The sequence below is a fragment of the Cebidichthys violaceus genome, unplaced genomic scaffold (assembly GCF_023349555.1).
Source record: "Cebidichthys violaceus isolate CVI_PGR_0920_01 unplaced genomic scaffold, fCebVio1.0.p SCAF_10, whole genome shotgun sequence".
Taxonomy (NCBI): Eukaryota; Metazoa; Chordata; class Actinopteri; order Perciformes; family Stichaeidae; genus Cebidichthys; species Cebidichthys violaceus.
Genome location: NW_027176263.1, coordinates 17,121,374 through 17,135,902, shown reverse-complemented (window position 1 = coordinate 17,135,902; position 14,529 = coordinate 17,121,374). Strand labels below are relative to the sequence as shown.

Here is a 14,529-nt window from a genome sequence, read left to right as displayed (position 1 = left end):
CTTTATTTGATTCGCTTTAGTCTTGGCTTTGGTTCCAGTCAATTCCCAGGGTTCTGGCTGTCTAAAGAATAAACGCACTCAGGTTAGCAGTGAAGCTGCAGGAAGGATCAACGTCAAGAGGACCTTCATTCATTTCAATTATTAAGATGGTCTTTTTACCCAATTAGAATATAAAGCTCAACTTATGAAGCGGGAGTACGTTTGATGGCAAGTGACCTAACAGATCCAGGTCATTCTATGTGACTCACATCAGTGTCACATCGTTCCCTTGCTCTCTTACCAAAAGTGTCTCTAAGAAGAAAGCACTTAGTGGACTCACTTCTCCAGAGGCTCCATTGGCCTTCGTCAGATAATGAACTTGCTCAGGTGACCTAAGCACCGCCCTTTGGTAACTTGACATTTCAAATCGTAACCCTGTCCCTCTTCAAAGATGGACTCTGGCCTCATCTGTGGATGTCCTCCTTGATCTTCCTGCTGCTGTCCACTGACTCCGGGTCAATGACTTTGACCTCTCCTCAGTTTGAAGCACAGAGTCACGTCGTTATGAGACGCCCAGACCAGCTGAGACACTATGAAGAGTGAGAGGGGAGGTTCAGTGACTCAAACAAATGCAGGACTACAAGTCATTGTTAACTTATGTAACATTAGTTTTGTTAAGTATCTATTTTTAAGTTATGTAGTTATGTAACAAATGTACTTAAATTCAAGTAACAAACGTAAGACTTGTTTGTTTCCAATGCAGAGCTAAAAGTAAACGTGGATATTTTGTCACATGACTTGTTTTGCCACTATCCTTTCAAACTATGGTCAGGTTCTCACTAGGTCATAGTTTGAAGAGTAAGGCCAATGACCTAGCGTCAGTGACTGAGAGTGAGAACGTGTGTGAAACGGTGCTCTTCCATGTTCCTGGGTTCCATGCTGGGGCTCTGGGTTCTGGGTAAGGGCCTGGCAGCTCGGTGCAGCATCCACAAGGAACGGATCGAAGTCATTGACCAGGAGTCAGAAAAACAAAGTTCTGCACTGAGCGAACATCTCTACCAGCTCATGCCTCTGGTGCCCTTCCTGCCCAGGGTACTTGCTGAGACCCCGTCTCAAGGCTCCTCGATTATGTCCCGACACCTGACTCGGCTCAACTCGCTGAAGTCCATTGGATATTGTACAAGCCCTGGAAAAGAATGTCAAGAGTGACTCTCCATGCTCAAGCATTGCAGTAGAAGCGCTTGCCTTGCTCCCCGGCTAACCTTCCTCTCTGCACCCCCCCTGCTGCAGTTGTTTGTGGTGTTGTGTGAGGTGGTTGTGTGGGCATGGCCAGTGTGGTGAGGCATGCTCCAGCATGGCAGATTGTAACTCCAGGTCTCCCAGCAGGGTGAGCCTGGAGCGCAGGGACCCCCGGGACCTCCAGGACCCCCCGGACTCCCAGGGACCCCCGGCCTGAATGGAGCCAGCGGCCCGATGGTGAGTCCCAGTCTGATTTCCTTTCACACCAGTTTAAGAGCCAACATACACAAGTTGTTGGACAGAGACTCGAAAAGCCCAAAGGTTCCTACTGAAGACTTTAGAAGAACTACATGAATTGCATTAATTGGTGTTGAGAAGACTATATTGGAACCTCATAAGACGCTTATAGTTTGACAGGAACAACAGAGGTGTTCAATTAAAAGTCAACAAGGTCCATTTAGAGAGAACTTCCTCTTGCAAAGGTCCAGAACATCACAGTAGTCTCTAACGTGCTGTGATTTAATGCCATATATATATGTATATATATATATATATTGAAGTAGACTAGCAGTTGTATTAACGTCTGTATGTCGTCAACAACTGATTATCGAATCAAATAAAGAACCTTCAGTTGAACAATATCTCAACAATATATATATATATATATATATATATATATATATATATATATATATATATATATATATATATATATATACACAAGTTTTTCTCTTGTTTCAAGTAAAGTAAGGGATGCATACATAACAGAAAGCTTTTAAAAAATATGCATCTTAAAATAAAGTACTTCATTTTAGAAACATGAATTAAACTGAACTGTCCTGCAGCTTTGAATTCAGTTCATTCAGGTGTGAAGATGTCAACCAAGAAAACCACGATATTATATCATCCTCATCCTCTAAAAGAGAAGTTAGTGAGCATGGACTAACGTTATATCTGTGGTTATTAAACCACATGTTTCAGCTCTATCCTCTCTGTTAACATCATCGTTGGTCATGAATTCATGTGTTCTGATTCTGATCATATTGGACTCTTAGGTTTATTCTCTGTGTCTTCATTTCAGATGTGAGTTGGTACGTTTGCTCAGAAGATCTGTGCTTTGTCTCGTAGTGGCGCTTCTTCACATTACTGCTTTTAATAATCTTCATCTAAACTTATCAGAATACCCGTATTGATTGGCTGAGCTGCATCACGTGATGTGATTTACAACGCATGTAATTGGTCGTTGTGTTTCCTGGATCGCTGAACGAGTACCGTAAAGGATAGAAAAGCTGTGCCGGTAAAAATAGAAGCACTTTGTCAAAATATTATAATTCTCAATTATCTATTGGTTTTAGGTCCAGATATAACAACGTCTTTAAGGTTTAAGGTGCAAGTTCAAGCCTTTTACTGGGAACATGTGTAGACTTTATGGACAGGTTCTCACTATATCTACAAAAGGCCAGCCCAGTAATAGTCAGGAAGGCAATCTATTGGTTTTGTATACATGGACACCAGTCATTCGTTTGGAAAGCCAATTAGGATCCTTTTTAGTACCAACAAATTAAACAGATCCACGTGACTATCAACGGTCAGATATAGTGACGTGGGACGAAATATTGACAAAAAGCATGTATGGTGGACAGGAAGGTCAGTGGACGGGTCCAACAAACACGGGACTCTTAAGACCAGTGTCAGACACTGCGTGTCCCACAGCGCTGGTGGTTCTGTAGCCTAATCCTAACTTTCGTTCTGTAACAGAATGTTTTCCCGAAATAGAAGTCGCAAAAAAGAATACCTCTCGTCTCTTTACACAAAACTATTTTCATTTTGTGACTATTTCATGAACGGTGAGACTGTGTTGGAGAGGCATCGGTCAAATGCCCTCATGGATCTGGTCTTGTAGAAAGTCTCCTTGATTGTGTGTAAAGAGTTTGTGCTGTTTTCATACAGGGTAAGCCTGGTGAACCAGGAAAACCAGGAAAAGACCCACGGGTAAGCTTTGGTCCAGTGACTTGTCCACCTGTATTCTTCCAGAAGCTTCTCATTGGTGAGTTGTGTGACATTAACCTGCTTGTGATTTCTACATTGTTTCTGCAGCTCTTACCGGGACTGAAGGTAAACATTTTTCTCTTCTTATCCAAACGGCAAAACGACATTTCTAGAAAGCATGCTTGGCATCACAGTGACCTCTCATGATGACTGCTAGTTACTACAGACAAACACACTCAAAGCAGAATAAAACCAGCCATGAAACAGGGATCAGGTCAAGATGTTTCCACTTGTTGATGACTTGGTCTCCATGCAGCTGCTTCTATACTCAGACCAACCCCAACCTACACAGCAGAAACTCTACACATCGCTCTGCTTCCTTTGGGTTGGATGAGTAGATCTGCACATGAAGCATTCCTGGTAACAGATTATTTAAAGGGGGGGGGGGGTGTAGATTGTGAGGTCAGAGAGACGGCCAGAGTCCTGTAAATGTCTCTCACTATAGAAAACAAGCGAGCTGGACTGCAGCGCCATCAGAGAAGCATCTTTTTCACATTTATCAATTTAAAATACTGCATTTGTTACACTGGCTGGACATGTAGTTTGGTGCACACACTTTGCTTTATCTCTACAGGGGGAGCCAGGTGTGCCGGGACAAAAGGTGAGCGGTCTTCTGTGTTACACTTTTGAAAAAGAAAATGTGGTCAGTAGAATCCAGGATGTGGAAATACTTATTCCAGTACACCATCTATCTATACTCAACCTGTGCACATTGTCCATTGAGTAATAGATGGATTTTATAAAACAATAACCCTTTATTTCCCTCTGTTATGATGGACTTTCATGTATCGTGTGCTTTCAACTACCTGCAGGGATTAATGCAGTGTGTTTGAGTTATGGTTGCTTTGATTTGGCGAATAAAACATCCAGTTTTCAAGTAAGCTGGTAATTTAAGAAGACATACGACAGACAGGAGCGCCTCAGGAAGAGATGTTTCAGCAGATCACCTGTCCCTTTGCTGTCCCTTTGCTGTCCCTTTGCTGTCCCTTTGCTATCTAACTTTCTGTGAATCGCTGTGAAGTTGTAATATGTTTCCTTCTGTCCCTTCACAGGGGGATCAAGGTGATGTTGGCCCACTCGGCCCTGAAGGCTCAAAGGTATTCCACCTGTTTTCATGTTTTTGTTTTTCACTCAAAAGTCTATGACAAAAGGTTAAAATCAACTCCAAGCATATGCTCAGATTTGTTTAAATCTACCTTCAAATGCCACTCGTACTCTGGACGGGTTGATTACACTGTAATACCCTTTTTCCACGGTCTCTTGTTGGAACAGTGGAAAGTCTGTTTTGATGACTTTTATTCTGTTTCTGTCAAGTTTGAATGAGTTTTTTGCGATGAGCCTCAAGGTAAAATGTTTTATTTTGTCTCAGCTGTGAGTTTTTGTCCAGAGTGGCTGATGGATATTGTCTGACGTTTATTGCTGCCAACGCATTGCCCATGAAAATCACACAATTGACGCTTCATACACGCTCTCACGCCACACAAACAAATGTTTTCCTGATGACGCTGCGGTGTGAATAGAGGACATTGACAACGCACTGAAGAGGACTCTGTGGGACATAGAGTCCTCTTCAGAATAACCCTGACTAGAGCCACGACACATTTTACATTTTCACAGTAAAGTTATTTTACTGAAAATCAAAGGGAAAGTCACCTCCATTTATGTAAGAACACACTGACAATGTCCTCATATTTGAACTTTCATAACAATAATTTTTTAAGGTTTGCCAAAATTGTAAATGGAGTCGTCTTTAGAATGACTATGACTGTCAAACTTAACCCAGGTCTCCATCACGGTGTTGTCCGGTCTGGGAGTCGGTGTTGTCATCTTACAACTTAACCCGTTCACAGTGTGTTTTCACTGGTCTAAGTGTGTCTCAGTCAGTGCTCGATTGTACTCTCGTGTCGCTTCTTGTTGGTGATGGGGTAGCCCAAAATACCGAACTCAAGGCTTTGAAACGGTAGCCTACAAACCGACGGGGGATGTCACTGGGACTATGTCCACTTCCTATAGGCAGTCCATGTGTTAGCAAACGTCATTCAGTAGACTCAGAGCCACATCAGCGTTTATTTGGAGTTATCCTTCTGGACAGCTGATCAATGGAAGTCCAGTACTCACTCTCCTGCTAGCTTGCTGTTAGCTAGCTGGTTCAACAGCTGCAGACTGTCCAAACCAAAACAGTGAGCTATAAGAGGCTGGAAAGCTCCACAGAGCTAACAGGAACTGTAACATCTATGACCTCAGCATTGTGAGTGTTAGTCCTGATAGTCACAAAACATTCCCTATGCAAAGCCTAGCGGGAACAAATCAGTTGAGTTGTATACTGTCTGCTCGGAATGATCAAATGTCGGCTTGGTGTGAAACCATCGTTTGAATCCAATACTACCACAGAGTGTGTGGGGAACTCTGGGCTATGTGACTACATGGACAAATGGACAAATGGACACATTTCCATTGCTGCAGAGTTGGTGATGATCCTCTGGTTTTGGCAAAACACAAATGGGACCTTTTACATTCCACTGTTGTGTTTGTTAATTCAGAGAACTATCAGTAGAGCTAATCACGTAGCTGTTATGCTAAATAGCACCTTCCAACTTGATGTTGATCTTTAGAAAACTCAACTGCAATAGTGTTGAGTTTCAAGAAGTAAATTATAAAAGGCAGAGATGTAATCAATAAGTCACATGTTCAATAATTCATGACTTTGACTTTTCCCCTTCTACTTTACTGCGCTGAGATTAAGTGGAACATCTCAGTCGTCTGGGTATCGTCCAACAGCCTGGCTGCTGCTGTCCCAACAACACTGCAGTATATATCTTTAACATGACTCTCTGTAAAAAGGGATTCAGCCAAGTTTTGAGGACAGGACCACTGGAAGAACTGTGATGCTGCGAGCTTCTGTGCAGATTATTGCCTTATAAACTTTAACCATCATCCGTCTCACTTTGTTTTCCCATGAACTCAGCCGAGAACCCTGAATCTGTTTTCTGCCGAGAGCTTCTTGAGCGCATCAGGCAGCCGAGTTGAGGGTCAGTGAGCGGACACAGAAGAGGCCTACGCAGGCACAACTATCTGGCTTTTTGTTTCAGAGGTTGCACAACAAATTACAAATGCAAACACTCCTTCAGTTTGAACGTCCAGGCTGTGAGGGTTTGGACTCGGTCCTCGCTGCTCCTCATAACGCTCACAGAGGACCTCCTGCTCCATCTAGTGGACTGATTGTTGTCAGTTGTTACATTTACTATATCTGCGTCTGCTTTGCTTCACAGGGAGTTGCGGGAGACCATGGAATTAAGGTAAGATGTTTTACCTTTTCATTGTTCTTAAGAGTTTCAGAACATTAGGAACAGCTGTCAATGAAAGTTATGGTCCACTTGCTGTGGTCTGTTTTAGAAATGCTGACGTCCTGAGACCTATCCCCTCCTCTAAACTCTCTTCAAATGCAACTGATCGTCTTAATTAGTAGATGGAGTTTGCTCACAAAGATTCATACAGATGCATAAAACGGTGTTTCTCCAAGACGTAAACTTTCTTGAGCAAATGAAAAGTCAGTTTCCAGCTTCAGAACAATCCATTTTTACAGATTGTCAAATCCAACATGTCACAGGCTAGTTAGTGACCTTGAGTTAGAATTGTTTAGTCAAACCTTTTGGGGCGTTTAAAAAGTAAGAGTGTGTAACTATTAGCTATGGAAAGTAAATGAAAACCTCCACATTTGTATCGAAAACAAATAATGCTAAAATGCTACCTGAGGTCAGTAGTAGCTGTGTCTTAGCTTTAGCTTGTGTTTTAGACTGACATGGATGCATTAGAAGAGGAACGGACCTTGCTTTACTTATTCTGTCTGTCAATACAAAGAATAGAAGATCTAAACGCCCGTTGTAGACAGTTTGCTCACACAGACACACTTCATTCAGCAGAGAAAGGGTTATCACAGCCTCGGGGTTAGGATTGAGGTCATGCTAACCCTTACCATACCCGTAGCAAATGTTGAACAGTCAGTTTTGTTCCTCTATGACTTTAAGCCTTTAACTGAAAACGTGATCATAGAGTCATGATCTGAATAAACTTGACGTCTCCATGTGAATCAAAATGGGTTAACATTAGGTTGCATTACTCGTCTGGATGAAAAATCACCCCTCCACTTGCTACTATTTAATTTCTTCACAAGGCATCTTCTGTCCAGGGACCAACATGATAGAAGACCCCTGATGTCCTCTCTGAGGATTTAGATCTCTAGAAGGAATACTTCCTTTCCCCGCTGAGCCTCTGCTTGTCTGTTGATTTTACCCTGGTCTGATCTCTGAGCTGATGTTTCCATCCACTCTGTAGGGAGATGAAGGAAAGAGGGGTTTCCCAGGAGAGAGGGGAGAGAAGGTAGAGTGAAAGCCAAGCATGGAGTTTGTGTGTGGCGTGTCAAGAACTATTTATGCAAGATCACACACGAGGCTGCTGGAGTCTGGATTAGAACTTCTTTAAAATGTGTCTCTAAGTGGAAAGGTACTTGAAATCCATCATGAATTTAAATCCATTTGAGAGGACATGGAGTTATACTGCAATGATATACTCAATATCATGGCTCCTTTTTAATCTGAGAGGTTTCACCTGGCATGAACACATATAGAGATCTGTCTTGTCTGGTCGTGATGTTTAATCTGGCCTTTTTGGTTCTATTGGATCCTATTTAATAGGTCATGAGACACAAACCAATGGGTGACGTCACGGTGACATCACGGTGACATCACGGTGACTACGTCCACTTCTTCTAACAGTCTCTGGGTACTCCATAGTTCAAAACACCACCAGACGTCACCCATTGGTTTGTGGACTATGGTTTTGAAGCAACCTGTCTGTGTAGCCCCGCCCCTAAAGCATCCCCTGCTTTATGGTCTGTTTGACTCTAAATGGAGCATAATGTACTAAATGGACATCATGCTATATTGAAGAAGACTGTAAACTAGAGATTGAGACCATAAATTCATGTTTACAATGTTTACTGAGGTAATAAACAATAGGGTCATTTTCACATAGACTTCTATACAATCAGACTTATTTTTGCACCCAGAGGAGTCGCCCCCTGATGAGAAAGAATGCAGGTCAACGGCACTTCTGCGTCTGAATGCTTCCATCGGGCCCTCTCATTAATGGATGTAATATATCTGTCCAATTTTATGTGGACTACACAGAGGAGTCCCGGTCCCAGCTGACCTGCAGCAGCTCTTCTTTGGCTACAGTAGCATGGCAGTAGCAGTGTCAGTCATATGTGTGTTTTCTCCATTAAGCCTAACAAATGGAGGGGAGGGGGGGGTAAAAAGCAGAAAACTTCAAAGAAAGTGCACATTCGTTGTTATCCATAGGAAGCAGGGATCTGGAAAGGCTTTTATTGTTTAATGATAAAGTGAAATAGCTTTTGCAGGCCGATCCTTCAATGGAGTTGAGGCTTTCATCAACCCAGGGGAAGTCTGTTCTATATATATATAATCTCAGAGAGCTGAGTTGAATAAATTGGGCCAGGTAAAGGTCTTGGCAAAAAATAATGACGAGCCCAAGTCTAGCCATGAAGGAAGCAGACCAACTACCACCTCAAGACCTTGTCCCATCCGTCACTCTGGTGAATTACTCTACAGACTGATCTAATGAGCTCCATCTTTGATTTCACTTTACCTCTGGGAACAGCAACATGTGACGACAGAGACAAAGGAGAGTGTGTTCCAACAGTCACACTTCTTTGACCAAATGAAAAGGTATCTCTGCCTTGTCCCACTTTAAATGAAAATCAATGAGCTACCCAGCTGGGATGCATATTATGAGAAGAGGGGAAGACAGCAGTTCTCCAATCACCCACTGTGTTCTATAGCTCTTCAGAGTGGCCACACGTCTCTATCACTTCATTTAACAGTCAGCCTTTCTTTAAGAAATCTGAATCTCCTGAATAAATCAGAACACAGTGGCAATCAAGGTTGGGTTAGATTGGTCCTTTGGTCCAGAGCAAGACACCTGATACAACTATTTTGTCCAAATAGTCATGGTCCCCAGAGGAACATTCCTTGAACCATTTATCTTTGCTATGAACGTGAACGTTCTACTACTAGCACTAATGATCTGCACTATATTCTATAATATGTATAATACGTGGCACTTGTTTGGTCTCAAGAGGATGTACCCTTTTAAATGTGAGAGGGGGGGAAAAAAAATCTGAATGAAAAGTACAGTACTGTCAGTAGTGAAAATTAGCAAAATAACTACCCTCCAATACACCCCCAGCTTTGTACAGAGCATTGTGAGGGTAGAGGATCGTAGAATAAGCAGAAATGCAATGTCACATTCCATCGACAAGCGAGAGGAAAGAGCCGCTGAATGCAGTCACTGAGGCAGAGCACAGTGAATACTGGCTCTTCAGTGAACGGTCAATGAACTCCTGCTGTTGGCACAAACACACAAACAACAATCCCAAAAGACAAAGGCTGGAAGTCAGGTCACAAACTGGCAACAGAACTAAACACCAGCAGCAGGTCCTGAGCTGGTTAACATGAAGGGTTGGGGTCAGGAACAGGATACAGGCAGGCAAGAACCAGTGCAGGAGGGGCTATTTATCAAGGTGTTGTACCAACTGCACATATACATAAGTAGTGGTACTCTGTTGAGAGACATTGAAACTGTTCATTGACACATATTTTCTTGTTTACTTGTAGGAAATCTGATCAAAACATATTTGATTGGTCTTTACCGAAACCATGTGGCATTGATTTATTTGACAGTCAATATTTTCTATTTTCATATTTCTATGATATTTGGCAGTAGTGACACTGGCTCATAGGAGCGTTTTGTCATGACACTGAGACATTGGACTAAACCTAATCCTGTCCATCTGTTACCACGCATACCAGTTCACTGTTTGGTGCACACATGGAACTTCTCCTTGTAAATCATTACCAACACTGGCAATGAGTAGCTGCGTCTCCATGTCCCTCCTCTGGAACTGAGTGTGACAGGATGACTTGGCTTCAGTACAAACGGAATAAAAACAAGTGATCCTGCAGCACCATTGGAAGATGATTACAGTTCCTGTGAGGGTGAGGGTGAGGGATTGGTTCAAACTCATCCCTCTGTACTTTTCCTCTGAAGTGGAAAGCCTGTGGCTGCATGCCCTCAAAAAAGAGATTAGCATATTGATAAATCACGACATGGCATGCCAGTGTGACAGGATCCATCTGGGCCTCCACCCACCGTATGTCACGGAAAAAGAGACGTGAAGATAGAATGAAGGACAAACCTTCCAGGACCAGAGGAATGCTACAAGCTGACTTGAGCAGTCGTGGATCAAAGAAATACGCTGTTTCCTGTTTGGGGCAGTTGGTTCTTTGGGAACGTCTCTAATGAACCACTCAGGTCCTTCTGAGGGTAGTGGGGATGGTGGAGGTCCAGCACTGCTTTGATCGGGCTGCAAACTCTTGAACGCCAATAGACACTCTGTCCTGTTGTGGTCCCTTTAATCTCCATCCTAATCATAAATTACCAAGATACAGTAGTGGCGATATCCAAGAATGAATGCTTGTTGTATTGTCTCAATGGTGCTGTCAGAAAAGTTGGTCAAGAGGCAAGAAGTAGCAGTGTTACAATGAGCTACAGTGGCACCAGTAGGCCTAGTAGATACAGCGATAGCAGTATTATGAGTAATCGTACCAATAGAAGTATGCTGTAATTATACTTACCAATAAATACATTTACTGTAAATTCCTGATCCTGTTCATTGGTTATCAATGGAAATGTACTTGTTGATATATACTGCTTTACATTTCCATTTAGTAGATATGTATTCATATCCATTCTGCACAGGGACCATGGGTTACGAGGGTTAAAGTTGTATGATAATGTGGATCATCCATAGCACACATTTCTTTAAATGAATCACAGGACAAAGCTCTTGTCTTCTATTTGTGACCAAACTAACTGCCACAGCGGAATAATGGAAGCACCACAGCCTTCAATGTGTTGCTTGAACATTTGATACATGTGGGGTATTAACAGTACCAAGTCATTTGGACTTCCTGGCAACTCAGAATGCTAACGATACAAAGATGAAGGTTAGTCAATGTCATTTTGTTGAAGCGAGCTAAATATTCGCTATCTTGTCTTTTTTTTGTGTGTTTTAAGTATTTTAGTGGTAATTTGAGGGAGCTTGTTCAAATGGTTCCTGCATCTTCTGTCTCCCTTTTGCAATATTAACTGGTTATCCTCTTCTACAACTAAAATAAAATACATTCCAGCATCAGCAGACTCACAGTGGACAGCCTGCCGATGAGAAACTCCCTGTAGTGTCTGTGCTCGCGTCGTCACCGCTGTGGCTGCTCCTCATCTTTAAACCGTCACTAAGAAGGAAAGAGGAGCGAGAGCACAGACACACCCGAGAGGCTCCAGTGTGGCTCCTGTCACTCTATACTTTTACATGGGCTAGATGATGAGAAATTGGGCCCCTGGCTCCCACTCCTCCTGCATAGGAAAACACCCCCAGTCTGAGAGAAGCATGTTTTGTAGTCAGTTTGCAACTGTGTGTGTTTGCAGCTATTCTGCAGTGAACCAGAACCATAAGAACTACTCAGAGATGCTGTTTGCAGTCAGTCTCATTGTGGTTGTTGTGTATGTCTTTGGAGTCATTTGATTGACTTCTCTTGTGCCCAGTTGGTCCATTCCACTCTATCCATGCATTGCATGCATCATTGCTTTCTGGATGTGTCTGCACGTCTTTCTCAATATCCTGAACATTTTCTTCCTTTTCCACCATCTTTGACTTTTATGCCAACTTGGCCATCGTAGGGAGAGCGAGGTTTCCCGGGAGCTTCTGGGTTAAAGGTAAAGTCATTAATGAGCAGTGTGTGTGTGTGTGGCAGTTGTTACACACCCAATCAGACCAGTGGGTCATAACTGTCTTTCTTTTACTGCAAAGGGCCAGGCTGGCCTCCACGGTACCCCTGGCATCCCAGGCAAGAGGGGCTACAGGGTAGGCCTGGAATGGAATGAGCACCCCTACTGTTTGGTCATCCTTATTCCTCTAATAACTGGACGTCTGTATCGTCAGACATTCATCACATCAGTGTGTTGTGTTTGTGACGGGCCAAAGCTTCAAACAAGACTAAATGTGTGTTGTTTTATCCGATTGTGCCGTCAGCTGGGCTTCCCTTGCCGTGTGTTGGAGTGCTTTGGTGTCTTTGGACGGTGTAGTTCGTCAGCTTAAATGGCTCTTTATTGCAAACCATGTCATACCATTTCTAAGAACGCTCATACATGCATGCATTCTGTGATTCAGTCTGAATCAAAGAAGAATAGATTGTCTTGGACATTTTGTGATCTGAATGTACAGAAATGCTCAAATCATCTCGACTCATAAGCACTTACTAGCGTACTAACTTCTTCAAATTCTACTTTTTATGTCTCAGCATCATATTGGACATAAAAAAAATCGATGTTATTCTTTCTTGTTCTTGCCTGGTTAACGGTAACGCGCCGTACTTCGTCAGCTAAGACGTTGTTCTCTCTGTGTGGCAGGGTGAGAGGGGAGACGCGAGGGTTGCAGCCAAGGGGATTAAAGGAGAACCTGGTTCACCAGGACTGCCGGGCCTAATGGGAATCAAGGTAAAGGGAAATAGTTGTATTAGAGTATATAGATGCGTGCATGTATCCATACTCTCCAACGCCTCCATCAGTCATTACTGAGTCACACTTTAACAAAAGCTAGTGTCTATGGAAGTGACCGTACATTTGTCTTTCAGGGTGACGCGGGTGATAAGGGAGACAAGGTGAGATAAAACAGCACAATGAGAACACTTTACAAATAATAACACCAGAGTGTTTATGGAGGATCTAAGTGTCATACCTTCATCTAACCTCTAGGGGGAAGCAGGCCCTGAAGGCCTCTCTGGACCCAGAGTAAGCGGGCAGCAGAGTCATGACAACTTGTTGCAAATATTGACACGGATTTATATTTAGAATCATGATGATGTTGTTAAAAAAAATAAATGTTTCACCTTGTAGGGTCCTCCAGGCCCAACTGGGGAGCCAGGAAAGGCTGAAATCCACAACAATGAAAATGTAGGTGTAACTCATATTTAGTAGCAATTTTCCCAACATGTATTAATAACAGTAAAGAGTAAACGAACACTGTAACTTTTGACATTCCTCCACAGGATATTCGCAACATACCCCTGATGGTAAGTACATTCTATTCCTCACAACAAGCGCAGAACAGTAGTAAAGGTTCTATTTAATGACATCATATATTCTCCTCCTAGGGCCCCCCTGGATTACCTGGACCTTCAGGGGCCCCTGGACTCCCTGGTACCAAGGTAGGAGAGATTTCAACACGACAATGAACACGTTATGTTCTGACACTATTTCATTACTCACTGCATGTAAAAGATGAGCCACAATACCTACATTCAGAAATATTGTTTTGGGGTGTTTTAGACTAGGAAATCACCCGTCCTGGCTCGTGATTATTTGCGGTAATTACAAATCGTATTCGTGGGTTATACGAATTATAGTGCATGACTTTTCGTAGATACAGTAGCTATGAACATGTATGAAAACAGCCCGAGTTACATACCTAAATAGTAGAAGATAGAATGTTAAAGCATAAAAATATGCTTAACAATATGATTAATGTAAATCACGTCAGTCAGACGGTTTGTATGATATCTCACGACCAGTTACTCCTCATTTTTTGTGCGTTTTCCTTCTAAAGTCCAGCAACACGTTTCAATAACTGCTTGTTATATGCATACTTTTCAAAACAAACTTCCTTCTTAACAGGAAACGACTTTCTTATGTTTTTAGGCAACAAAAATATGTATCTAGGTTCAGGAAAAAACTGTCGTTTGGGTTGAAATAACCAATAAAGCATTGTTACTGAACAATAGTCAGCTGATCAAAGATGACTGTTTGTTGGAGCCATTCACCTCTTTATATTCCCTCATTCATAAGTGTGTGTTTAAAATATCTATGAATTATGTTTTTCATATGTGCAGCTACAAATGTATGGAGAGAATAGGCCTTGTGTGAGGTGACGCACGAGCTCTAAAGGAAATAGAACCTTGAAAATGTGCCTGAATGCAAAGAAGAGCTCATGTCATACAACACACATCTGGTTTACATTTGTTAGTTTGTTTCAGTAGAAAATATAAAAAGATGATATGCTATTCGACATAAACTCTAAATACTCTAAATATACTGTCAAAATAGTCAATTAAATGAAAAATCTCTTTGTTC

General features: G+C 42.3%; 1 protein-coding gene across 1 annotated transcript in view; it reads left to right on the top strand.

The window, feature by feature from the left end:
• col13a1 (collagen, type XIII, alpha 1) overlaps positions 1–14,529 on the top strand; it is a 60,212-nt gene that overhangs the window by 21,761 nt on the left and 23,922 nt on the right. Inside the window, exons 12-26 of the mRNA XM_068727975.1 lie at positions 1,366–1,455; positions 3,169–3,210; positions 3,316–3,333; positions 3,842–3,868; positions 4,320–4,364; positions 6,537–6,563; positions 7,600–7,644; positions 12,082–12,117; positions 12,212–12,265; positions 12,811–12,897; positions 13,035–13,061; positions 13,156–13,191; positions 13,297–13,353; positions 13,449–13,472; positions 13,554–13,607. Of these exons, the coding sequence (XP_068584076.1) occupies positions 1,366–1,455; positions 3,169–3,210; positions 3,316–3,333; positions 3,842–3,868; positions 4,320–4,364; positions 6,537–6,563; positions 7,600–7,644; positions 12,082–12,117; positions 12,212–12,265; positions 12,811–12,897; positions 13,035–13,061; positions 13,156–13,191; positions 13,297–13,353; positions 13,449–13,472; positions 13,554–13,607 (669 nt within the window). The remainder of the gene's footprint in view (positions 1–1,365; positions 1,456–3,168; positions 3,211–3,315; positions 3,334–3,841; positions 3,869–4,319; positions 4,365–6,536; positions 6,564–7,599; positions 7,645–12,081; positions 12,118–12,211; positions 12,266–12,810; positions 12,898–13,034; positions 13,062–13,155; positions 13,192–13,296; positions 13,354–13,448; positions 13,473–13,553; positions 13,608–14,529) is intronic.